The sequence below is a fragment of the Paramormyrops kingsleyae genome, chromosome 22, assembly GCF_048594095.1.
Source record: "Paramormyrops kingsleyae isolate MSU_618 chromosome 22, PKINGS_0.4, whole genome shotgun sequence".
Taxonomy (NCBI): Eukaryota; Metazoa; Chordata; class Actinopteri; order Osteoglossiformes; family Mormyridae; genus Paramormyrops; species Paramormyrops kingsleyae.
The window spans coordinates 22,334,697-22,360,376 of record NC_132818.1 but is presented as its reverse complement, the minus strand read 5'-3'; the positions used below and the strand labels follow the sequence as shown (position 1 = coordinate 22,360,376).

Genomic DNA, 25,680 nt, shown 5'->3' with positions numbered 1-25,680 from the left:
ATCAACTCTAAGCAGATACGCTGAAAGCTTCTCACCTTCAAGCTGGAATGTGTTACGGAGCTTAAACATGAGATCGGTGGCATTCTCTGTTGTTCCAAATGCCGTCTCAAGGTCTGTTAAGTAATCGTTTGCTGTAGCATTGGGATTACTGACTCTCAGGCATCTGACAATATCTGCGGCTGGCCCTTTAAGGCTTTCAGGTATTCTCTGTTAACGAATCTGCACACTTCCACTCATCAAGCATGCGAGCGGTCTGTTCAGCCCAAGCATCATATTCCTCTTCTCCATGAGGAGTGGGCTTCATGCCAGAGAATATACAAAGCTTGCGGTAAACCTGATTTTCAGCTGGTGTGGCCTGACACTTCTCAACCAGAGAGGATATAACATTGACCAGCTGGGCATTCAGGTCTGGAGGGAGTAACTGAGTTAAACAGCCCTTTCATGTCAGCCAGTGTTTTGCCCTCATTGGCCAAAAATGTCATCAATTTAGCCTGAAAGTCATCATCCTTCTCCATGGGGATTTGTAATGGGGAAGGCTCAATAGCAACACTGACCAGCCAGGGAGCCACCTCACCTCTGACACCTATCTGCTCAGGTATTCTGACTGTACTGACATCATTTGAGATCTCAATAAGAACTAACTGGCTTTTCCCAAAGGGTGCCAAGCAACACCCTCTCACTTTGGATTGACCAAAGACTTCAACATGATCCAGAGCATGATAAAGAATCTCATCTGTGACATCAACAGGCACATTACTTAGCACAATGGCATTTTTAGGATTAATACCCTTCTCCTTATCTGCTCTGCTTCCATGTTGCAATAGATCTCACAAAAACAAATAAAATGAAATATCTATTTACCACCCTCACTAACAAGAATGATTTGCAATAACTTCACATGTGATACAGTACTACCATTATATACAAGCATTATAACAGGTTCACCTGAAGGAAAGAAAAGAAATCACATGTATCTAAAAATTACAAATACAGCATAGAACTATCCCGGACGAGCCCCCAAGTGTAGCCCCTCCACTCAGCTTGTTTTTTTTTTTGTCCACGTGTATTACTGACCCTTCTACCATGGACAACAATATATTACACCACAAGGGAGGAGCTTAAGTGGAGTGTACCCGGCAAGATTATACGTCTAGGGTTATTTGATTGCGCAGGTGCCGAAAAATGCCCGGGATAGCCTATGGAAATGGATATTGCTGAATGCTGAAATAAATTACCTCCCTTGCTTTATGCATATCTTAAGGAACGAACATTAGACACTGTATCCTATACATGTTGACCGATTTTCTTAACAACACTACAGAAATAACGTACTTTCACAAAGATAATGTATTTATTTACAGAAAGAAAAAAATCCGTATGCGTCATTTACGCTTAACTCCAAAAATTTACCTTTATGCAAAACAGCTACCCTGTTCTTGCTGTTACATACACGATAAAACAGAAAATACCCGATGGAAAATAACAAAATAGAAATAAAATACCTGGGTTTTAAATACAACCACACACACACAGTCTGGGGTATCCCTTAGTTAGCGCGCAAGTTGTAGCTCGTAATGGCGGACCAGAACATGTTCTTTTCTTTTACTCACGAAACCCTTCCTAGGTCACACCAGGAAGCGTCTTGCCCATAAGCATCCAAAGTGAATATTTCCAAGGAACAGGTGTCTGTGCATTGTTCTCCCGGGATGGCACCTCACAGCAAATCCCAATATCGTGCCGTCCGTACACCCTGCTGTTTCCCCGCGCACTGTCCCGAGCGAACTCGCCACGGTGTAGTTAGCTGTCTTCGGCGCTCAGCCGAACGCTTACTGAGCTGCCATTACAATCCCAGAAAATGGAAACAATAACTAAAAGAAAAAAACAGACGACAGCACAACCTTTGAACTTAACTGTAAACTTAGCCCATCTATCTAATAACTTAAAACATAAAGAGACCCTTCCTTCCTTCCCGCGCTCCCTCCTCCTTCTCCTTTTTTTATCTGCCCCGCCCCATCCCAATACCAAGCGTTTTTACAGGCTAACCCCTAACCAATCACACGCTGTTATATAAATATATATGTATATATATATATATTTTCTTCCCTGAACTAATTTTAAACAGCCTTATTGTCTTCATGCTGAACGTATATAAAATCAAAACCACTGCCAAGCATTAAAACTAATCTTCATAAATTTGCTAACATTACATATAACCATTTTATTAAAATAAATGCAATGTAATTGCCAGGGGTACTGCACTATCACTGATTCCTTACTGATCATAGGACGGGCAGCATAACGTAATCGCAGCTCAAATTAATGAATTGCTCATAATAGGGGAAAGTTTTGTGGCCTGGGACCAGGGTTTTAGTCTCCGCCATGGTTCCATGTTTGTGGAGTCTGCATTTTCTCCTCGTGTTTTCGTGGGGTTTCCTCTAGGTTCTCCGGTTTCCCCCCACAGTTCAAAAACATGCTGAGGTTAATTGGAGTAACCTAATTTTTCATAGGTGTGTGTGTGTGTGTGTGTGAATGATTAGGTTTTTAGATGTGAGGACCATTTTTCAGGTCCCCAGAAAGATCTGTGAATGTCATCAAAAAGGTAAAAATGCCAAAAGTCTGTTTTTTTGTTTGCTTACTTATGAGTAAGGTCCAGGCTGGGTGGGGGTTAGGGTCGTCATGTTGGGATTAGAGTTTTCCCCATAAAAATCAAACCTGTCTATGTGTGTGTGGGTTTGAGCCCCACTCTGGGTTATTCCTTGTCTTGCGCCCATAGCTTCTGGCATAGACTCCAGACCCCCACTACCTTGAATAGGTCAAGTGGGTACAGAGAATGGATGGATGGGGGAAGGTTGTTTTCTGCAGAGATTTATACCTGGTTAATGGAGGGCTTGTGTAAGTAAGGCCCATCATCTCCAGTGTCCAGTCATGGTGACCAGCATAGGGCACAATGCAAGGGACACTCTGAAGAGAATGGCAGTCTATCACACACTATGGCCAATTTAGAGATGCCAGTGTCCGACTGTGGGAGGAATCCAGATTCCTCAGTGAACACACTGGATGCCAAAAATGTGGGACCCAGGCTTTCATAAATGCCATTTTACACAGTTAGCGACTGCTGCTTCAGCCTTTGAAAGGCACGACGTGAGCAGGCTACCATTCATCCCCAGTTTACTGTGCCATCGGTGTGCGTGCATCCTTAAACACAGAGAACCGCGTTTAAAAGAGAGAGAGAGAGGTAAGGAAAGCCAGCTGGGTGACAGCAGCTGGAAAAGAAAGAGCATCAGTAATAGGCAGCACCTCAGAAGGCGATAAATAATGTAGGAGAGCTCCGCTTGAACCCTCTCGATCCAGCCTCGCTGCTCAGCGGATGCCCACCTCCTCGAAGCAGGCGCGTCTGCGAGAGGCGAGATGGTAACAGAAAACTTCTCGCCGCTGCTTACCTCTACTCTTCCTGGCATGCAGTCAGTGAGAAATGAGCAGGACCTGAAAGATGGAAAAAAACCGACAAAACGACCATGCATCCATTCGGTGTAGCTATGGGGACTGGCTGCATTTCAGACGCGTTTTACCCGTGTGACGCACACCTGCCGAGTGACACACGGGTGCAATCGTCATCCTCACCGGCATCCATGCGTGTCATAAACCCCTAAAACAAGAGCGAGGCCGTGTTCCACAGACGCACAGAGTTCCCGGCTTGTTCCACAGACGCGCAGAGTTCCCAACGTGTTCCACAGACGTGTAGAGTTCCCAACGTGTTCCACAGACGCGCAGAGTTCCCGGCGTGTTCCACAGACGCGCAGAGTTCTCCCCATGTTCCACAGACGCGCAGATTTCCTGCCGTGTTCCACAGACGCGCAGATTTCCCGCCGTGTTCCACAGACGCGCAGAGTTCCCCCCATGTTCCACAGACGCGCAGAGTTCCTGCCGTGTTCCACAGACGCGCAGAGTTCCCGCCGTGTTCCACAGACGCGCAGAGTTCCCCCCATGTTCCACAGACGCGTAGAGTTCCCGCCGTGTTCCACAGACGCGCAGAGTTCCCGCCGTGTTCCACAGACGCGCAGAGTTCCCCCCATGTTCCACAGACGCGTAGAGTTCCCGCCGTGTTCCACAGATGCGTAGAGTTCCCAACAAGTTCCTCAGACGCGCAGAGTTACCGCCATGTTCCACAGACACGCAGACTTCCTGCAGCCTTTGAAACTGGGAAACGGTGACTATTTTGGGCCTATGATTCATCACCAGGGTGCCTTGAATTTGACTGCAGGGCTTTGCATGCAGCCGTGCCAAACTCATAAAAATAACAGGCAGATTGATATAGAAGTGAGTTGCAGCGAATGGGATAATGAGGCTGGTTTGTATCCGCTTCTAGGGTGCGATGATAACAGTGCCTGGCCTGAAAGGTCAGTGCTGTGCTTTTAACTCTGAAGCTGTTTTGGGAAATGCCCTTCAGTGGCTGTTGCACATTTGGGGAACCCCAATCCTCGCAGATGCTTGGGCTCCTCAGCCCACCCCAAGCATCCCAGGCATTGTTACACAACCTGGATAATAGCTCCACAAGTAGAGCATTGCCTTAAGAACACCACAGCTTGTTGGTTCAAATCCCCAGATGCACATGTAAATTGTAAGCCCACCCTCTGCTGTTAGTTGTTTTTTATAAAAGCATCAGATAAATGGCTGCAATATCTTGAGAAAGGCGGTGCATGGAGCCGCAACCCCCGATAACGGTAATCTTTCGTCACATCCTGCTCGCTGAGCGGCCTGCTTGGACTTGGGAGGTGCGCGTGGGCCGTGCCCTCGTTTCAGGAAGAGGAGCGAGCGCGGATCTGCCTCTGTCATCCTAAATTACCTCATTGTCATAATTGCTCAGTTGCTTAACAGATGCTGTTATCCCAGAGAAGCCTCTGTACTCCTTATAACTAGGTTACTGATGCAATTACAAGTTACAAACTCATTACGCTCAATCATATTTCTCAGAATAGAGGTGCCAGCTAAATAAGTGCTAAACACACCAAACTGATGAGGGCAAAATGAATATCATCTCAAATGGACTGTGGCCAAGCTGTCTGCTTCCCCCAAGTGTGACTGATGGATAGCCACCGTTAAGTTATTAATTATAACAATCTAGTCTAATGCCTAGACGTTTTTTTTTCCCCCTGTAAAGAGACTTTGGGTTTTTGAAAAGCGCTATATAAATGTAATTATTATTATATTGTTATAATTCTAGAATTTGACCCTTAGGGGAGGGGCGTAGCCCCCAGGAGGGCTGCCAACTTCTGAAGAAATGTAGAAAGATACATTTTCTGGGGGTGGCTGAGATAAAAACTATAGTGGATGAAGCCCCCCCCCCCCCAAAGAAGGCCTAGAACAGCCTACAGTGTATAGTCAGCATCGGGTAGCCATCCGTCTGGAATGGGTGTCGCACTGGGTTTGCAGAAGGACGGTACATGAATGAGGTGTGGTGCCTACCTGTTCCCTCAGAGAGTGATGGATGACCCCACGTGGAGGGAGATGGGGCCACAGCAGCTGGACTCTCACCTGCAGAGAGGGAAGTGTTAAATGAAGCCAATGTGAAGTCAAGCATTATTTCCTGGCCAATTAGAGACGAGAGGATACCGATTCACTGGAAGATTCGATTCACTGGAAGATTCAGATTCACTGGAAGATATCGATTCACTGTCCTAAATTTCCTCTGATGCGGGACAAATTCACGTGATGAAAATAGAATCATCAGGCACAGTTATTCGTTTATTTTCACGGTTGTTTCTGCAGAGAGGCTCCTGTTTGTGCGCTTCGCAGTGCGAATGTGTGCAGTTGGCGAACGCTTCCCGTGATGGTGTGGAGTTCCATGCAGTTAGCAGCAGTAAAACAGAGCTGTGGACCTCAAGGGGTTAAAATAGCTGCCTTTGTTCTATCTATCTTTTCTTCCTCTGATGTAGAGCAGCCCTTACACATCTAAATAATTCAAATGCAGATCTGGCATCTCCAAAGGCCTGTGTTTATTTAGCATTAACAAGGTCCACGTAGCTGGTGTTATAATTAGCAGTTAATCACAGGCCTCAGACGCATGTGGGCTATCGGCGCGATCGCAGGCTGCCGCAGAGGAAGCCGGAATTAAAATGGCTGCTCATTTTCTCCTTCTTTGTGCATGTTGCATATTAAAAGCTGTCCGCTAGCTTTATCAGATGCCTTTTTCTTCTTCTCCAGGCAAACTCAAATCTAAGCGGTAATGCAAAGCCACTTGGCGGCATTGAAAAGGGCACATGCTCGTGCTGCTCTGTTATTTTCGCCGTGCTACCTACTGCCATCCATCAAAACAAAAGAAACCCTTTAGTTGTCCAGAGACCAAAGCGCCTCTCACTTTTTTAGCCTTTCTGATCCGTGTAAAGCGCCCAGATTCACAGTATGCTGGTAACCTGGATGCCGGGGAGACAGCCGCATCACGGCAGGCTGTCTGAACGGCCCAGATAAGTGTCAGAATCGAGTCGGCGAGTAGAGGTGGAAAGTTCAGGTCCAGAAAGTACAAATCCAGATCAAGGTTTTGTGGCTGTGACTCTTTATACTCAATTGGTTGGTTGAAACAAAACCTTGGTCTGGATTTGTATTTTCTGGACCTGGACTTTCCACCTGTCGGCGAGTGGTCTTCCCCAGCAGAGGGGCCCACACCCTGGGTGAGTCATGTCAATGGGCCTGATCACCGCAAGCAGCCGTGTTCAGTCTGAGTCCGCCCCGCACACGCCTGTCCCCACCCAGCACACGCCTGACCCCATCCCACACACGCCTGTCCCTGCCCCGCACACGCCTGTCCCCGCCCTGCACACGCCTGACCCCGCCCCGCACATGCCTGTCCCCGCCTCTCACACGCCTGACCCCGCCCCGCACACGCCTGACCCTGCCCCGCACACGCCTGTCCCCGCCTCTCACACGCCTGACCCCGCCCCGCACACGCCTGACCCTGCCCCGCACACGCCTGTCCCCGCCTCTCACACGCCTGACCCCGCCCCGCACACGCATGTCCACGCCCCTCACACGCCTGACCCCGCCCCGCACACGCCTGCCCCCGCCCCTCACACGCCTGACCCCACCCTGCACACGCCTGACCCCGCCCTGCACACACCTGTCCCCGCCCTGCACACGCCTGTCCCCGCCCTGCACACGCCTGTCCCCGCCTTTGGCCGCCACACAGAGCTGCCAAGTAACATTGTATCCAGCAGCCTCCTGCTTATCTTCTCTGTGAAATTTCTCCATTTGCCTGCTCTCCACCAGAGGAACCTGTCACAGAGCTCATCAGTCGGATACTGTGGTATACTTAGCCCTGCGTGTACGTTAGCTCGTACATATCTTCACCTGACCATCACTCGGACATTTCAACTTAATTCAGTACTGAAGATGTTTTTAAATCAGCACCATGAAAAGTAGTGATTTATTACAGCTGTCAATATAGTTTTTTTTTCCTTTTTATCTTACATATGGAAATGTTTTCATCTCGTATTTAATGACAGAGCTTTCTTCTATGTATCACATTGGAATAAAAAAAACACATATGTCCTCAGTCATATGAGTCACAGCCTTCAGAAATCCACCCAAAGTGACGTCTGTCCCGTGGGACGTGTCATTTGCGGGGGCTGGGATTCTTAAACTTCTGAAACACGCCAAGAAATGGAAAAAAAAAAAACTACTTTGGCCTTTCGACATTCTTTTCTGTCGTGCCAATTACTTCTACCAGCCAAACAGAATGCCGGTCACACAAGTTTTGACTCATAGCATATAGACGCGCATGGTGGCTCCCAGTATTCATTGCCTCGATATATTTAGCTGAGCTCAAAGGAAAACATGCCTATGAAAGACTTACAGCTCAAAGGTGAGATGAAGCCACCATCTGTGTCAATGAAAAACAGCTCAGAGCTAAAAAGGAAAGAGGTTTATCATCCTTATGGGATGTCAGCTGGCTTTTGTGCAGACTGCCTTTCACTGGTGTGAGGCTTGGTGATCTCAGGTTGACACCTGTATTAAAACTGCAGGTCCTAATGACTGTGGACTTTAGTGTGGAGAGACCTTGCACCCTTCTCTGGCTGCTGGTATTCTGTGTCCAAAAGCTCACTTCCCAGAGAGCCAAGAACTGACTCTGCAGCACGTGATTGGCTTAATAGCTTAATCTTGGAATGTGATTGGTCAGACAGTTTGCAATGGCAAACAGGCATGTATTTCCTATATACATGCATGTTTATATGACACACACTCATGTATTCAGCCAACTTGTAGTGTTTTGCATCTACAAAACTCTGACAAACACTTTATGTACAGAGACATCATTAGTCGCAACTTTTGAAAACATTTTGAAAATGTTTTAAATTATGTTAAGTGGATGACTGTTTGAAAAGGGAATCTATTTTTGAGAAGGGCCCGTGGCCCTGTTAGCAGACAGTCAGCACAAATAAGGGGGCCGACGGCTGCTTGGGGCTGTGTGATACAGAAGGCGAGTCTCCACTTTCCTGTTAACGGTGCGTTTCTTAATTCCGCGTCTGCGACCTGGGGCCACAGAGCGTCGCGGCCGGCAGCCGAGCGATTAGCCTTCTACACGCTGACTGCGGTGCTGGCTTCTGCCTCATTAACGCCAGTATGGAATTACCTCCTTAGGGTTAATCACACAGCAAAGCTAATCAGGCAACTGATGCAACTAGTGGTGGTCAGCTGTTAAGCGTGAACACTTGGCTCTTTGTCCTGGACTATCGAATGTATATCAAAGAGCGGAGAGGAGGAGTGACAGAAAAGACGCCCGAAGTAACGTCCCCCCAGATTAAATGAGGCATGTTCATTTCCAGCCTCTCTGGAAAGTGAACACACTCACTGGCATATATAAAGGGAAATATACAGACGCTCCCCGTGTTACGATGGGGTTACTTCCGATAAACCTATCGCAAGGCGAAAATATCGTAAGGCAAAAGTGCACTTTAATACTGTACATATAACCTAACAAACATCATAGCCAATTCTAGCCTACCTTACACATCCTTAGAGCACTTAGATTAGCCTGCAGTTCGGCAAAATCATTAACACAAATCCTATTTTATAATAAAGTGTTCAATATCGCATGTAATTTCTTGAGCAATATACAGAAAGTGAAAAACAGAATGCAACTGGAATACCCATCGTAAAGTCCAAATGGCATAAACACGGATCGTCGTAACCCAGGGAGAGTCTGTATATTATTGAAATGTTTAGCACTTTTGCCTCACACCTCTGGAGACCAGGGTCTCCGCCCTGACTCTACATGTGTGGAATTTGCATGTTCTCCCCATGTCCTCATGGGGTTTCCTCCGGGTTCCCCAGTTTGCCCAAACTGTCCATAGTCCACGTCTGAGTGTGTGGGTCAATGGGGGTTAGGTCTCTATACCTGTGATTGGAAGGTTGCTGGTTCAAGCCCAGCCTCAGCACATCTGTGGCTCTTTCAGCAAGGCCCTCGATGCCCAGTTCCCAGGGTGCCGCTATGGGTGCCCTTCATAGCCCGACTTGCCTACACGTCCACTATGTTTCCCATGGGGTCAATAAAGTATAATCATTTCATGTGGGGGGTGTGTGTATATATCATATGTGCTGCTTATACTCATTTGTACCACATCATGTATACTCCACTTGTTTATAGCACTTTCGTACAATTTTGCACTTTTGGGTTAGATGCCAAACTGCATTTCATTCTCTGAATACTCATACTTTATGCAGTGACAGTAATGTTAGGTCTGATCTAATATATACCCAGACCTAAATAAAAAATACATAGAAATACAGGCTGTCAATGAGTCACACACAAAATGCTAAGCGCATGCATACATACATACATACATACATGGTTTTAAAATCTGAGATAGTGAAAGCAGCGGAACCATGTGACGTGTGTCACCATGGAGCTCAGCCTGAAATAGCCATGCGTATGAAAATACAGGTCACTGGTCCGGCTACGAAGACAAAGGGCTACGAAGACAAAGGGCTACGAAGACAAAGGCCCTTTGAGGCTCACAATGCAAGTTACATCCTACAGGGGGCTTTGTAATCAGGACGCTACAATGGAGTGGGAGGACCATTAGGCTGCGTTAAACACTCGCCCGGCACGTGAAACACGCGTCTATCAAGCCCCCGTCGTCACGGATAATAGGGCCTATATGAGTAATGCGGCACTCCATTGTCTCGCAGATTAGCATGTCTTAGCTGGAGCTGAAATTTATTTTCAAGAGCGCAAGCAGTAGGATTGGGGGGTGGGGGGTGGCAATTTTTCCTGGAAGCAAAGAGGCAGTGAAGGATGCAGAGGAAGCATGTGTAGTGGTGTGACGCCCGCTGTGAAGTTAGTAAACAGACGCTGAAATGAGAAACCAGGCACAAACAGGCCTGGTCACAAGCTGACAGTGTAGTGACGGTGGGAGGGACTAGCAGGACCGCCCAGGTTTGATTGACAGCAGTTTATACAATGATGGATGCGATCACAGATACCATTCAGCTCAAGCAGGCTGCGCTCACAGATACCATTCAGCTGACAGGCCTTTCTGACTTACTGTTTTTCAGTCGGTGTTTTACCGTAAGTGCCGAAAATCAGGAATAATATTTGGGCAGCATGTGTGTCCCTCTGCTCTACTTGGAGAAGGACAGATTAACGGCTTTGTGCTGATCTCCCATCCAGATGGGACTCTGCCAGCAGGCCTCAGCACTGCCAGGTGATGGTCAGCCTCCATGCGCTCCCCACATTTTTACGGGGCACGTACTCGCTTGTTGCCACTTACTGAGTGTTACATTCATCCTGCTGTCTCCTTCTCTTTCCCAGGCTTCAGCTTGCTTTCCTCTTATTACTTTCCCATCGATGCAGTCTACCTGCTGCGCAGGGCTCGCACCCTCACACTTACCATGCCTGCCTCTCCTTCCCCAGGCCTGGCTGACAGAGATCCATGAGTACACCCAGCAGGACGTGGTGCTGATGCTTCTGGGAAACAAGGTGAGACCTTCTCCACAGGGGCATAACATGGGCAAACCTTATTATTAGCCAGTGGTGTGTTTTGAATCTGTGAGTGACGGAGAAAGGACACTCCCGGGGGCCAATCAGCTTTCAGCTGACTTCCCTATATACGCCTCTGCAAATTCCACAGAAGAGGGTACATCTGTGGGTGAACGGTGGGATGACGGGGAGGCGTGTGTGGGTGTGGTCACAATGCAAGGGTGCTTGTTTGAAGAGTTTTTTAGATGGTAATACATGACTTGCGCGGTTTAGTGGAGAGACAGTGATCAGCCATCATGTCACTGTTCCTGCTTCCCGTGTGACAGGCGGACGCCACGCATGAAAGGGTGGTGAAGCGGGAGGAAGGAGAGAAACTGGCCAAGGTGAGAACTCCGCTTCCCGCCACGGTCGGGGGTCACGCCAGAACACCGACGCCCCTGCCCCCCCCCACCCCATTCCTATTCTGCTTGCCTCAGTTTTCTATGGGCCAAATCAATTAATATTGTCACCAAAAAAAAATTGCTTTAGTGGCAAAGAAAAAGCATTGTAAAAGAATGAGCCATTTGATTAGATTTATTGCACAAGCACAGAAAGTGGTAACGGTCTTCCCTCTTGGAGCCTGAATTATCTGACGCTGCTCCTAACGCTGCTTGCACAGTCAGTTAGTCGTCCTACTCAGGCAGGTAGCCGCACTCTGTGGACGCACAAGATCAGGGGACAGTGGCATTCTGGGGACCCTCAGGGGCCCACTGGGCTGGTCCCCGCTGTCCAGGGTAACACCCTCCACATTGGTAATCTGACTTTAATCTGGAAATTGAACACATATGACATTTTACGCTCGGTTCACGTCCCGTTCAGCACCACAGTCAAAAGAATGCAGCCTTCTGTGGGAAGCGTGCATGGTGTTTTGTTTTTATTGTACTTTCTGTAAATGCAATGTTAAATATGAAACAAACAAGCTTAAGCAAGAATATTCAGTTATATCTGTATTACAACATGGATTTAGGCAGCGAATTTGACAGGAGGAGGTTTGGTTCCCGTCTTCGGAAATGTATTTAACTGATTATCGATCCTCGGCGGGAAACCCAAGGACATAATTCACGCAGGAAGTTTGTCGCTAGTAGAAAAATCTGCATGTTATTCACATCCATGTCCCTTGAGGTATAACAGGAGAACTTCACTGAGAGACAGCTGAGATTGTGCTGTGGTACCTTGGGGGGGGGGGCTGGGGGGCAGGTGAAGACTCAGTCAGGGTCAAATCCATAAACACAAGATGTAAGACTATTTATTACTTGTGCTGTAATTAAACAAACAGGAATACACTTGGAAACATACAAATAAGGACCATCCACCTGTCTCCACAACAAATGCAGAGACACAGATACACTTGGCCTTAGTCTGTCTGTGCTGCTCTACGATTTCATCCACTGGGTCTTTTATAGGATCGATAAGTCTATGGGGCATCAGTGAGGTTTTCTTTCAGGTCCGCTGGGGCAATGATCTGATGCATTTGTGAGGTTTTGTAAAGATAGGAGAATCTCTCTTCTTGAATAAGATGGAACGTGGTTTCTGCTGCAGGATTTCGGCGTGCCCTTCATGGAGACCAGCGCCAAGTCGGGGCTCAACGTGGAGCTGGCTTTCACCGCCGTGGCCAAGTGAGTATGGTCGAGCCCAGCAAGTCCGTAAGAACGTGACAGAGAGGGTCTGTAGTGGCAGCATGCTTAAAACGCACTTGTTCATACATAGAAAGGCCGACCGGAAGCTCACCACTGTCGAGTGATATGGGACATGCCACTGTGAAGCTATACTTCAAAGGCGGTCAGCTCTGCTTTCATGGTGAAGAGCTGTGTGAGATGCATGCGGATGAAAAATGAGCGTTGATGTAAGCGGAGGGCCGTTGACATGTCGCGTCACCGCACAGCGCTGGGGCCGCACCTGGAGTCCTGACAGACGTTGGAGTTTCAGCTACTTTCTTGGTCTAAAACAGCTGAGAGTGCTCAAAGTGGCCTGCGGGGGCCTCATTAACCAAACGTGCCTGTTCCTCCTGTAATTCCCTACAACTGTTCATCCTCTGTCTTTCAACTCAGGGAGCTGAAGCACAGGTCCATGAAAGACCCCAACGAGCCCAAGTTTAAGCTCCAGGACTACGTCAACAAGGAGATGCAGACCTCCGGGTGCTGCCACTCCTAGACCTTTCCCCGAGAGTGTTCTGCTGGGGGTGGGGCAGAGCGTGTGTGTATGTGTGTGGTCCCTGTGTGTGTGTGGGGTCACGTGTGTGTGTGTGTGGTACCTGTGTGTGTGTGTGTTATCCCCGTGTGTGTGGGCCCCCTGTGTGTGTGTGGGGTCACGTGTGTGTGTGGTCACATGTGAGTGTGTGTTCCCCCTGTGTGTGTGTGTGTTATCCCCGTGTGTGTGTGGTCCCCGTGTGTGTGTGTGGTCCGTGTGTGTGTGTGTGGTCCCTGTGTGTGTGTGGGGTCACGTGTGTGTGTGATCACATGTGTGTGTGTGTTCCCCCCGTGTGTGTGTGTGTGGTCACCGTGTGTGTGTGTGTGTGTGTGTGTGGTCCCCGTGTGTGGTCCCTGCATGTGTGTGTGTAGTCCCCCCGTGTGTGTGTGTGTGGTCCCCGTGTGTGTGTGTGTGTGTGTATAGTCCCTGTGTGTGTGTGTGGTCCCCGTGTGTGTGTGTGTGTGGTCCCTGTGTGTGTGTGTGTGTGTGTGTGTGTGGTCCCCGTGTGTGTGTGTGTGTGGTCCCCGTGTGTGTGTGTGGTCCCTGTGTGTGTGTGTGTGTGGTCCCTGTGTGTGGTCCCCGTGTGTGTGTGTGTGGTCCCCGTGTGTGTGTGTGGTCCCTGTGTGTGTGTGTGTGTGGTCCCTGTGTGTGTGTGTGTGTGGTCCCCGTGTGTGTGTGTGTGTGTGTGTGTGGTCCCCGTGTGTGTGTGTGTGTGTGGTCCCCGCGTGTGTGTGTGGTCCCTGTGTGTGCGTGGTCCCCATGTGTGTGTGTGTGTGTGTGTGTGGTCCCCGTGTGTGTGTGTGTGGCTGTGTACTGGCTCCCCAGCTTGTCTGTCACTTCTGTTGAGCCACGGTCCCTTGTCCTGTAATCTTGAAATGCTATAGCGCCACCTGCCACCCCCCAGGCAGTATTGACCCACCACCCAGTGCAACTGTGAATGTAACCCCCCCCATCGAAGCCGGATTTGCATGAAGCCGTAGCGTGGCCACCTTGCCAGACCGCAGTTGGATACCTACAGTCACCATTTTCCCCAAAGGCCCCTCATCCTGTGTACTGAGCCACTCAAACACACCCGATCGTGGTAACATTAAGCTAGCTAGCCCATAGTCAGACATGACACCCGGCTTTGACTTTCCAGCTCTGTGCTCCTAAAACAGTCATTACTGTGCAATATATTGTATGTAAGAATGTACATAGTGTAAATAGCCTATGGTGTCTGTAACATCCTTCACTTTTTGTCAGGTATAGCCGTTCTCTTTAGTGACGTCTTTACCAGCTCTGATTTTGTTTTCGTATCCTTGTGTTATAGTCTTACACTGAAGACTATTATATATGTGGCATGTGACCTTAGCAAAAACAAAAAAAACAAAAACTCCAAGCTGAAATAAAGTTTGTCCTCTGAAAGTTTGTTTTGTATTCAAGTGAAGATCAGCCGTCTAAGTGACTGGCACGTTGGTCAGGGGTTAGAAAAATTGCTGAGAAGTTTTCACTTATCGGTTGTCCAACCAACAAAATAATCTGGGAAGTAACTGAGTTGCAACGGTATGTTTCGAGGGGGGGGGGGGGGGGGGGGTGTTCATAACCACGAGAGCTGCAGTGTCCTCATAGGGGTTAAAAGAGAGAAGAAAACTTCACAGTGTTATTCAGCTTGTAGTTAAAATTATTTGTACATGGATTGTTTTCAAATTAGATAGCAGTGAAGGTGAATTGATAGTCATGTAGAAGAATGTTTCCCAATCCGGTCCTCGGGACCCACAGCCGGTCCAGTTCGCGTTTCTGCTCCCTCCAAGCCCCCGGTAAGACACGGACTGCTGTGGGTCCCTGAGGACCGGCTTTTTAAGAATTGACCTGTACAGTCCTGAAGACCTTCTTCCTGGGCCCAAAACCTGCCCAAGTGAAATACATTGTAACTAAGTCTTGGTAACTTGTCCTTTTGTATAATGTCAGTGCTGCATAATGTTTAAATGTAAAAAGAAAGTGAACTTAATATTTAATATACTTGCAATATTTGTAAAGTTCATATGCTGTTTTCACTGTGGTCAAGTCTTTCAAAATATGTGTATTTCTGCTTTCCGTCAGAAAAATGAGTATGACGCATATGTGATATTTTGGAATCAACAGTGATATCTTTTTTTTTTTTAGTTTCTATACTAAATTACAGGACATTTTCAGTTTAACAGGGTGACTGTCAAAATATAGTGGCAGTGTTTATTTTAACCTGATATGGTAAAGTTTTTCATATATTCTTTGAAAATTATAATTTTTCATGGGCAATATGCCTACCAAGAACAGAGAATGATAACAGTATGCCAGGGAAAACTATGCTGTTCCTTTCTTAAAATGCATTTTCCATCAGTGTACTATAACTTGAATTAAAAAAAAACCTAAATAAAAATATGTGTATATTAACAAGGTTTTCATTGAATTAACAGCCGGCCTCGGTTCATCTTTGTGTGTTTTTTGATTGTAAGATGCTGGAAAAACCATAAAGGCCATCACGCAGATAACGTTCATGTTAATAAAGAATCTCTAAGCATCTTCTGCTTTTGATTCCGTTTCACAGAATTATTTTCCGTTTTTCTGCATGTATTGTTGCCTCCCCCTAGTGGATGTACAGAGTAATTCATTTTTCATATAACTTCGTCTTTCTCAGTTCATCTATTGTTGGATAATAAGCTTAATTTGAATATAACATTTTATTTCAATTTGTGCGCTCTGATGGTAAAAGCAGTGAAACACATCTTCTATTGTGGACTTTATAACCCATAAGTCTGTTTTTTTTCACTCATAAATGACAAAGAAGCCAGTAGCTGCAAACATGGAAAAGGATTAGGAAGGGAAACTGGGATAGATGGTCCAATACTTGGGATAGCAGCATAAATAAATAGTGATAAATAAACACAAAATCATATTTCTGCTGTCGCAGAGAGGTGAAACCTGGCTTTCATGTAATGAGAATTGACACCAGCACCAGGCCACTTGTATGGGGAACAGTTCCGGTCTCATGTGTCTGTTTCTAGTCAGTACATACTTTTGTTACAGTACAAATAAATTAACATTCATTTACAGGGCATCAGACGCACTAACACACGTTGAAGGATCGGTACAGTATGTTAGAGAAGGTGTTGATATAGATCTGGGGCAGGCCGGGACGGCAGGCCGGGACGGCAGCCCGGCGGAAGCCTCCAGAAGGAGTTAAAGTCCATCCCACGGGTGTGTGAGAGTGCTGGGGCAGATCATGTTCACCCCTGCCCGTCCCGGCCATGTCCAGTCCAGCATCTAGGCCACTACTCCAAGCTCCTCCTGGCTTCGAGGCAGTGACCCCGCTTAGGGTTTGTGCTTGAAGTGGGCCTCAACTGCAGAGAACAACAGCACAGCTCCAAAACCCACTCAGCCTGCCACCATGGCCATCTGAAAAACCTCTACAGAAATGCCTCCCAACCCAGTCCTCAGTGACCTGCATCAGTCCACATTTTTGCTCTCTCACGGCTTCCAGCATGCCCATACCAGGTATTTAGTGTTCCTGATTGGTTGGGAGCTGGGCGGGAACAAAAATGTGGGCTATCTGAGGGTCCCTGAAGACTGTGTTGGGAAAACACTGCTGTAAAAAACAGGCTGAAGCTACCAGTCAGCACTAAAGTACACGAGTGACTGGCAACGGCTGTATTACTGAGTGAAGCTAGGACAGGGGGGGGCAATCTTATCCGCAAAGGGCCGGGGTGTGTGCAGGTTTTTGGGGTAACCTGTAGGTCAGCTGGTCACCCAGGTGTGAGGACTCGTCAGCCAATCAGTCCTCTAATGAGTAATCTAAACCCACATACACAGCGGTCCTTTGTGGATAAGACTGGCCACCCCTGGGCTAGGATCTGTATAAACCGTGTAGTGCTGCTTCATTTCGGAAGCCTGTGTGTGCATGGGCCTGTGCGTACCTGCGTACTGCGGCAGCATGGGCCTGTGCGTACCTGTGTACTCCTGCGTACTCCTGCGGCAGCATGAGCCTGTGCGTACCTGCGTACTCCCGCGGCAGCGTGGGCCTGTGCGTACCTGCGTACTCCCGCGGCAGCGTGGGCCTGTGCGTACCTGCGTACTCCCGCGGCAGCGTGGGCCTGTGCGTACCTGCGTACTCCCGCGGCAGCGTGGGCCTGTGCGTACCTGCGTACTCCCGCGGCAGCGTGGGCCTGTGCGTACCTGCGTACTCCCGCGGCAGCGTGGGCCTGTGCGTACCTGCGTACTCCCGCGGCAGCGTGGGCCTGTGCGTACCTGCGTACTCCCGCGGCAGCGTGGGCCTGTGCGTACCTGCGTACTCCTGCGGCAGCATGGGCCGGTTGATGACCATCAGGAAGGCGGCGATCCAGTCACTCTGCTCTGCCTCCGTCTCGCATGTGAACAGGAAGTTCCTCTCCGGGGTGACGATGGTGATGCCGTATGGCCAGCGGTTGCCCTGCGTGGAGGGGGGCAAGCCCGGTAGCAAGCTGTAGCTGTTCTCCTTGCTCCCGATGAATACCTCCCCTCTGGCATAGGCGTCCTAGTGGGGGGGTTCCAGACCATGAGCCCAGTGTTTTTGAGGTGAAATCATATTTTGCATTAAAATGAGACAAACACACATGTGCATGCGTGCATGTCTGATAATCACAAACAAAATATGGATTTTTGTCACCTTAATACTGGACAGCCTGAGCATAACACTTAGTGCAAAACATCTTTTAAAAATTCCTGTCTACAACGTTACTGGTGCAATTACTTTTTGCAGAAGTGGCTAAGAGCAATGAAGAGGAACTGCTGAGGTCCAGTTTTAGGCACAGTTATGGCAGGGTGGGCAGGGCGACTCACGCCCAGAGAGGCAGCTTACCAGGGGATCTTTGAAATACATCAAGCGCCGGTCGTCCATGGTGAACCACCTCTTTTTGAAGCCTTCCGTGTGCTGCAGGAGAGAGAGACGGGGTAGCTACTGCCATTGAGCCAGGTTTAACCATGTGATGATGCAGCCACTGTGAAACTGCACAGGGAGCACAGGCAGTTGCCACGGAAACAGTGCACAGGCAGTCGCCACGGAGACGGTGCACAGGCCTTATTTCTCCTGACTTCACAGGAGTTATACCTTCATTTCTCACACATATTTTTTCTCTGTGATAATAACACGCATAACCACCTCCTCAATTATTAATTCAGTGACCTCTCTTTGTGCATCAAACTACATTCCATTACAGTACCTCAAGAAGTCATTAAAAAAAGATGAAATATTCAAACCTTTGGGCCTGTTTTTTCCATGAAACCTTCTTTCATGTAGTTCCGTGTCAGTTTTGGCACTAGCTGAGAATAGGAAAACGAAAAAAAATAAAAATAAAATAAAATATTTTGCGAGCTGTAAGTGGGTATATATATTCACTGATGATTAATTACTACCGAAACCAAAATGAGTGCCGCCTTTCATCACTGCCTGGCCTTAACACCAGTGACTGAACAATGTCCTGCGCAGTGGACAACACGAGACAGTGAGTGTGGGAATAGCAGGAGACAGAGGGACGGGGGAGAGACTCACTTCAGACTCACTGGCCCCTGGAAAGGCCACCTGCAAGTAGTGGAAGCGTGCGGCTCTGACGGCGTTAAACCAGTCCACGATTTCCTGCCGAGACACAGGAAGACAGGAATCAGCCTCCATCAGGTGGGCTTTAGACAGCAGAGCAGAACAGCCAGAGACGGCACAAACTGGGCATAAACGATAAGATACTCATCAGGGTGGCATTTTCCCTGCATCACACGTCTTTATTCTACTCTACGGATAGCTGTCACAGTAACACCAACCAAACGAAGCAGGACAGGATACACAGGAATGGATTAGTAAAGATGGGGCAGAAAAGCACAGAGATATTGAACTGGTGAAGCTAATCCACAAGGCTCCCAGTCAGAAATAGGACGACTGGGAGCCCAAATAGAACGAAAAACAATGAAGCTCATGATTTGCTAGGGAAGTGCTGTGTGCAGTACAACCATTTTGTAATGTCTTCTAAAAACCCAGTGAGCACACACGACAGGAAATGAATGAAGCAACATTTTTGACCAGGCTAACCGACATAAGTAACTGCTGAGATCTGACCTTTCCATCCTCGTGGTAGACAAAGATGTTCCTGGTGCTGTTGTCCTTCAGGTAGGTGATCTGGAGGCCGTGAGGGTTTCCGATCTTGCTCGGCTGGAAGGTGGCATTGAGGGTCTGGATCTTCATGATCGCCTTCGGCTCTCTTGCCTGGAGTTGTGAGTGCAGTGGGTCACGCCAGGAGGCCAGCTTTGGTGAGCAGCAGGATGTGTTTTTTCCGTGAAAATCTATGCTTTCTTCACATCCATTTTTTCCCTGACAGGTCTCAAAGTAATGACAAACACCCCACGTATGTCTTTCTTCGTGCCTGGAAAACAGTCAGTTTCTAGTCCACATCCTAGAAGTGTCCTGTGCCTTTAAATGGACATGAAGACACATTACTCTTTTGGGGGGGGATAGGGGGTGGTGGCACGGGAGAGCACCATCTAGTGGGGAAGACGAGTCCTGCATATGAGAAGGATGGGGGGTGGGGGGGGGGGCTACTCACATCATGCTTGTTGAAGTACTTGAGGACTCCTTCCCGCTCGGAGAGGATAAACTTTCGATTGAGGAACTGACCATTATCGCGCCCCCGTTTCCAAAGAAACCCTTCTCTGTATCCTATGAAGAAAAGAAACCACAAGGGTGTGTTACTGATGAAGAAGAAGGGAGATGTTAGCCGGTGGCTTCCCTCCAGCAGCAGCTGGGGTCTGTGCACCTGCTCAAGTGGATCGTGATTGTACCTTAATGACATCCTCCGGGCTTCTGCATATTAATGGGGAATCGCTTCTTTTTGCTGTAAATACGTCTCTGCCACCAGTCCCCGTGAGGACTGGCGAAGCTTTGAAATGAGGCAGCGGGCAGATTACCAAGCAATAAATCGATTAGTGGGGCTCTGGGCACGTGACTGATGGGAAAAGGAGTGGCATATCACCATGGCGACCTCACCGACCAATCACATCCTGCGCAGTAATAAAATTCACCCTCCTCTCCCCCTACCCCATGGCCATGCTTTAATTACCAGGAAAGGATAGTTTTTAGCTGCAAACTCATCTCTAATAGCCCAGCCTGCATGCACTTCCAGGACATGCTGACAAATTACTGCCTACTGATGCTGGAAAAATCCTAGCCTGTATCATCCCCCGTAACAGAGCATCAGACCACGACCAACACGTGCCAGTCAGCTAACATAATTCCTGGGGTGAGGTACAGAACATCATTCCGGAAATCCTCACGACATCGTGAGCCATTTTTAAAATCAGTTTAAATCCCCAAGATTGACTGTAGATTGTCAACACCGTCTGAGTCCAGTCGCCCCATTACTTAGAAAAAACTTTTTAATCTTCTCTGACTGTGCTCAATCCAAAACAAGCCCCTAAGAGTCTGAAGGGGCGCTGGGATCAAGTCACTTCTGTTTTGTTCTCTGTGACACACACACACAGACGCACACATACGTGCATGCACATACACACACACACACACACACAGACGCACACATACGTGCATGCACACACACACACACACACACACACACACAGCACTTTACAGCCCCACTCATCCCCTTACAGTCTTGACAATAGGCATGATACCCCCCCATATGCTTGTGCCCCCAGCACAGCCTCCATATGCAAAGACCAAAGAATACTGATGTACTTTTACAAATGCCAAATAAAAGTATTACTATTATTAAGTAACCCTGGGTGTGACAGCTACATTTCAGAACTTCATAATAAGTAGTAATTCTAACTAGTATCTGCATCGTGCCTCTTGCCCCCCCTGCTTCCCCACCCCACCCCACCCCAGCTCCTCCTGGAATGAAGCTACAGAGCTACAGAGCCCCGGCCCCATCTGACTGACGCCGCCCTCATTTATTAGGCATGTGGAATGTCCGGGCAGGAGCCGAGCATGCTGGGAAAACGGAGATTCCGCTCTGTGATAGGTGGACCTCTGCTGGCTTCCTTGGATCATTTTCCTCTGCATCTGTATCCCGACTAAGTCTGCATGAATGAGGTCTTACCTGCTTCCCCCAGATGAACTGACCAATTTCAACAGATGAACTGAAACAGTCCCAGTACACAAAAAATGGACATTTTCACAGCTCTAACGATACCACCTGTGTCTCACTGAGACTCTGGGAATCTGATCGACCAACATAAATGCCTTTAACCAACCAGCTGAGTATCTGTGACCATCTAGGGAATGTTTCAGCATGTTCCCATCCCAAAAATTTAATGGAATTTTATTTAATTTCATTTATCCATGTCACATTTTAAACAGCAACTGTTGGCCAAAGTTGCTGTACAGCCCTCAGGGAAAGTCAAACGAAAGAGACAAATAATATGCCAGTAAATACACAGAATTACTATCAAACTGAATGATCTACAACAATGCTCAGGAAATGCTGCGTGCAAAGCATGCTGGGAATAGAATCCCCCCCAGCGGTCAGCGCGGGTGACCATGGCTGACGCTAACAGAAACAGCCCCCTGAATATTGCTGAGGGAAACAGACTCAGGAGGTTTATGCTGACATGGCCTGTTTTACCTACCTCCCCCCCCCCATCCCCCAGTGCCATGACAGAGTGGCAGGACTCCGGGGGGGCAGATTCGTTCAGACGTCCAAAAACCCCGGAGAGCTACGATCATGGAGTGTAAAAAGTGACAGCGGTCAAACTCTTCCTTTTATAAGCCACCCCCACGGGGCTGAGGACTCCCCTTACGATGTGCACAGATGGACAGACGGACATCTTTTTGTAGACAAGAGATTTCATTTTATATTCCCAGGTCAAATGCGGCTCCTATAAATGCCTCACTGGATTCAGCTGTGACACTGGACACTGCCATAAACCACTGGGCTCAGATGCCACGTTCAGGTTCTACAGTATACAGAAGAATGTTTTCACAGCACTACTTATAAAATGTAATGACTTCTACAGGCATATTTGGACTCATCAGTATAAAATTCTATTTGATTCAATTTTATATGTGAGGCGCTTTTTCACAACATTACGTCTCCTCTAAGCGCTTTACATTACCCCTGCCCAAAGCCCCCAGTGAGCAAACCCTAGAAGGAAGAAACCTTGGGAAGAGCACGTTGTGTGTTAGGAGACATCCCTGATTATTCTGTAAACTTTAAACTGAAACCACCGCCTTTGCAACTGAAGTAAATGTAATGTTCTTTGTTGGGGGTGGGGGGTCACCTCCCCCACGAGGGCAGGGGTGTGGATCAGGCCAGGGGTGTGGCCCAAGGGCAGGGGTGTGGTCCCATGGAAGGGGTGTTGGCCCGAGGGCAGGGGTGTGGTCCCATGGCAGAGGTGTGGTCCCATGGCAGGGGTGTGGTCCCATGGAAGGTGTGTGGTCCCATGGAAGGGGTGTGCTCCCATGGCAGGGGTGTGGTCCCATAGAAGGGGTGTGGCCCGAGGACAGGGGTGTGGCCCGAGGGCAGGGGTGTGGTCCCATGGAAGGGGTGTGGACCGAGGGCAGGGGTGTGGATCAGGCCAGGGGTGTTGGCCCGAGGGCAGGGGTGTGGTCCCATGGAAGGGGTGTGCTCCCATGGCAGGGGTGTGCTCCCATGGCAGGGGTGTGGTCCCATGGAAGGGGTGTGGCCCGAGGGCAGGGGTGTGACCCGAGGGCAGGGGTGTTGTCCCATGACAGGAGTGTGGCCTTGGCCATGAACGTCAGCCTGCTCACCTGTGGAGTACGGCTCCTGCTTGTCGACGCAAACAAACTCATTCCTTTCATATCTGGCGCGGACCCACTGCTCAAGCAGGACACTGTGGAAGAAAATGAGGGTGGTACGTTAGGACCTCAGCACATCAGACGGACACCTGAAGGCAAACGCACAGAAGTGCACGCACACGCACACGCACACACACACACACAAACAGTCACACACACACACAAACAGACAGACACACAGTCACACACACTCTCTCTGTCTCTCTCTCTGTTCGTCCTTCGTGGTCGAAGATGACCATGGCTCCAAGTCATATGGAAGAATGGTGGCTGTGGGTCCGAAGGTGGCTGATGAGGCCAATCCGGGCTCGGAAGGTACGCCCACACGTGGGACACACGTGGGCGGGTGCTGAGGTGGAGGTGGGGGCAGCTCTGGCCTCGCATGCCGTTCGTTTCAGTTCTGCTGCACGGGCACCACTAGTGAGGTTGCTGCACCACGCTGGACGGTAAGAGATTCCCAGGAGTTGAGGTTGAAGCCCAGTGTTTTGAGGGACGTTTTCAGGCTCTTTGAAGCGTTTCTTCTGTCCCCCAGCGGTACGCTTGCCCTAGCACAGCTCTCCGTAGAGAAGTTGCTTCAGCAGGCGGTTGACTGGCATTCTGATGACATGGCCAGTCCATCTAACTTGCATCTTCTGCAGGAGGGTGAAGATGCTGGGGAGGCTTGCCCACTCTAGGACCTGTGTCTGGAACTTTGTCCTGCCACCTGATGTGGAGGAGTCGACAGAGGCAGCTTGTGTGGAAGTGGTTGAGCTGCTTGCCGTGTCTGCTGTAGTCGGTCCAGGTCTCACAACTGTAGGTCACACACACACACATACATACACACACAGTCGCACAAAAGTCACACACACAGTCACACAAACAGACAGACACACACACACAGTCACACAAACACAGACACTTACACATACATAGATGCACATACACACACAGCAACATAGACACACACACAGATGCACGTTTCCTCAGTGTAAGTGGCTGTGATCATGACAGCCTGCTTAAGGCCTTTTCTTTAATAACTTGTACAGACTGAGGAGCTTATCTATTTATCTTATGGTGATAACATCACGCCTGCCCTCAGACCAGTCACAGCACACAGGCGTTCCCATTCCTCCCAGTAATGATGAGGCCCATGGCAGCAGGAAGGTGGTCGCTGTGAATTACGGCCATAGTCTTCCGGCCGCCCTCCCAGCTCTGCTCGCCGTGGCTTCCCATCCCCCCCCCCCCTGAACCCAGGCCACCCCCTCTGCAGGCAGTGCAGCAACAGCAATGGCTGCATAAATTTGCCAAACAGACACTTCTGTTTTTCAGACCCGTTACCAGCTCCCCACTTAAAATGGAGCCTCAGCCTGCCAGCGTCTCCGCTCCACAACATCTGCTCTGCCTGCATTTCTCCAAACAGCTGCATATCAACTAACTCCTGCGTTCAGTCAGGCTGCTGGCTCTCTGCTTCTATTACATTTCTCAGATTCATTATTTTTTAGCACCTATTCCAATGTATACAAATCTGCAAGTCTATAGACCGGAGATGTATTCTTACATGCGGTTACATGACACAAGCTTGGCATTACACACTATGCTGCCCTGTGTTACCTCACTTCCTCAGAGCTGGGGGAGGAGGCTCTGTTACAGGGACACACAGCATGTCTTCTATGCCAAAAAAATAACAAAAAGACGCAGCTTCTCGGTCCTGAACTGTATCTAACAGCATATTATCAATGAATATCAGAGTACATTTCTGGCTATTGCATTTTATTTATTTAAAAATGCTCTAGTGCAAAGCAACATGCATTTTTTTATAAAACAGGCTCAGACGGTCCCTAGAGCAGGGTTCCCTAATTCCAGTCCGACACAGTTTGCAGATTTCCCTGCTGAAACACACCTACTAGATTCAAGATTCAAGATTGTTTATTTGTCACATGTATGTGTAAAGCCTGGCTATGTAAAGCCTGGTTGTGAAAAACATGGCTATGTCAAACCTGGCTGTGTCAAACCTGGCTGTGTCAAACCTGCCCTTGCTTGGAAAAAATCTAAGGAACACCTTTTAAGATGATATTTTTTTAATGATGTTATTCTGGGCAGTGTTTCCTCGAGGAACCACAGATGGTCCACATTTTTGCTCCCTCCCAGCTCCCGGTAGAAAAAACATGGAGTGTCTGCAGGTCCCCGAGGACCAAATTGGGAAACACTGCTTCAGGGTAACAAAAAACATCACTAAATGAAGGAAATGCAACAATTAGTGTTATGCTGTATTTAAGTACAGCTTTTAATAACGATCATGCAGACCTGCCCCTCCAAACCTGTTTGAATAGTTTGTCTCTCACCTAGTAGTGGTCAGTGGTGCCTTAATGGTCAGGGACACACACTTGTAATTGAAAGATTGCAGGTTTAAATCCCCAACCAGCAAGGCACCAGTGAGGTACCCTGAGCAAGGTACCGCCCCCAAGCACTGCTCCCCGGGTGCTGAATTAGCTGCCCCCTGCTGTGTCACGATGTCACATACGGGTTAAATGCAGAGAACACATTTCGTTGTGGCGTGCCAACAATGACAATTAATCACTAAATTCTAATTCTAGAAAATGTGCCCGCTTTATCCAGAAATCTAACAAGTGGGGTCAGCAACATCGCTAACCAAATATGGAGTGCTTCAGTGTTAGTGCCTGTACTGTTTTCTGTATATGAA

The 25,680-nt window shown here is 48.4% G+C and overlaps 2 protein-coding genes across 9 annotated transcripts in view; one reads left to right on the top strand and one right to left on the bottom strand.

Annotated features, from left to right (window-relative positions):
* The window catches only part of LOC111856746 (ras-related protein Rab-26-like), a 65,753-nt gene extending 52,171 nt beyond the window's left edge, over window positions 1–13,582 (top strand). For both annotated transcript variants that reach the window (XM_023836955.2, XM_023836956.2), the window contains exons 6-9: window positions 10,907–10,972; window positions 11,299–11,355; window positions 12,551–12,627; window positions 13,060–13,582. In XM_023836955.2, the coding sequence (XP_023692723.1) occupies window positions 10,907–10,972; window positions 11,299–11,355; window positions 12,551–12,627; window positions 13,060–13,162 (303 nt within the window). In that variant the 3' untranslated portion in view covers window positions 13,163–13,582. The remainder of the gene's footprint in view (window positions 1–10,906; window positions 10,973–11,298; window positions 11,356–12,550; window positions 12,628–13,059) is intronic.
* The window catches only part of LOC111856744 (arf-GAP with dual PH domain-containing protein 1-like), a 48,352-nt gene that overhangs the window by 12,524 nt on the left and 10,148 nt on the right, over window positions 1–25,680 (bottom strand). For 3 of the 7 annotated variants that reach the window (XM_023836950.2, XM_023836948.2, XM_023836949.2), the window contains exons 4-10: window positions 22,956–23,038; window positions 19,777–19,889; window positions 19,293–19,439; window positions 18,738–18,821; window positions 18,446–18,508; window positions 18,048–18,119; window positions 15,876–17,723 (exon numbers count right to left, since the gene is read on the bottom strand). In XM_023836950.2, the coding sequence (XP_023692718.2) occupies window positions 17,058–17,723; window positions 18,048–18,119; window positions 18,446–18,508; window positions 18,738–18,821; window positions 19,293–19,439; window positions 19,777–19,889; window positions 22,956–23,038 (1,228 nt within the window). In that variant the 3' untranslated portion in view covers window positions 15,876–17,057. Of the gene's footprint in view, window positions 1–3,427; window positions 3,484–5,463; window positions 5,533–11,524; window positions 11,780–15,875; window positions 17,724–18,047; window positions 18,120–18,445; window positions 18,509–18,737; window positions 18,822–19,292; window positions 19,440–19,776; window positions 19,890–22,955; window positions 23,039–25,680 lie in introns of those variants that run through there. The other 4 variants (XM_072704757.1, XM_072704756.1, XM_072704759.1 and 1 more) reach the window with 4 other exon arrangements.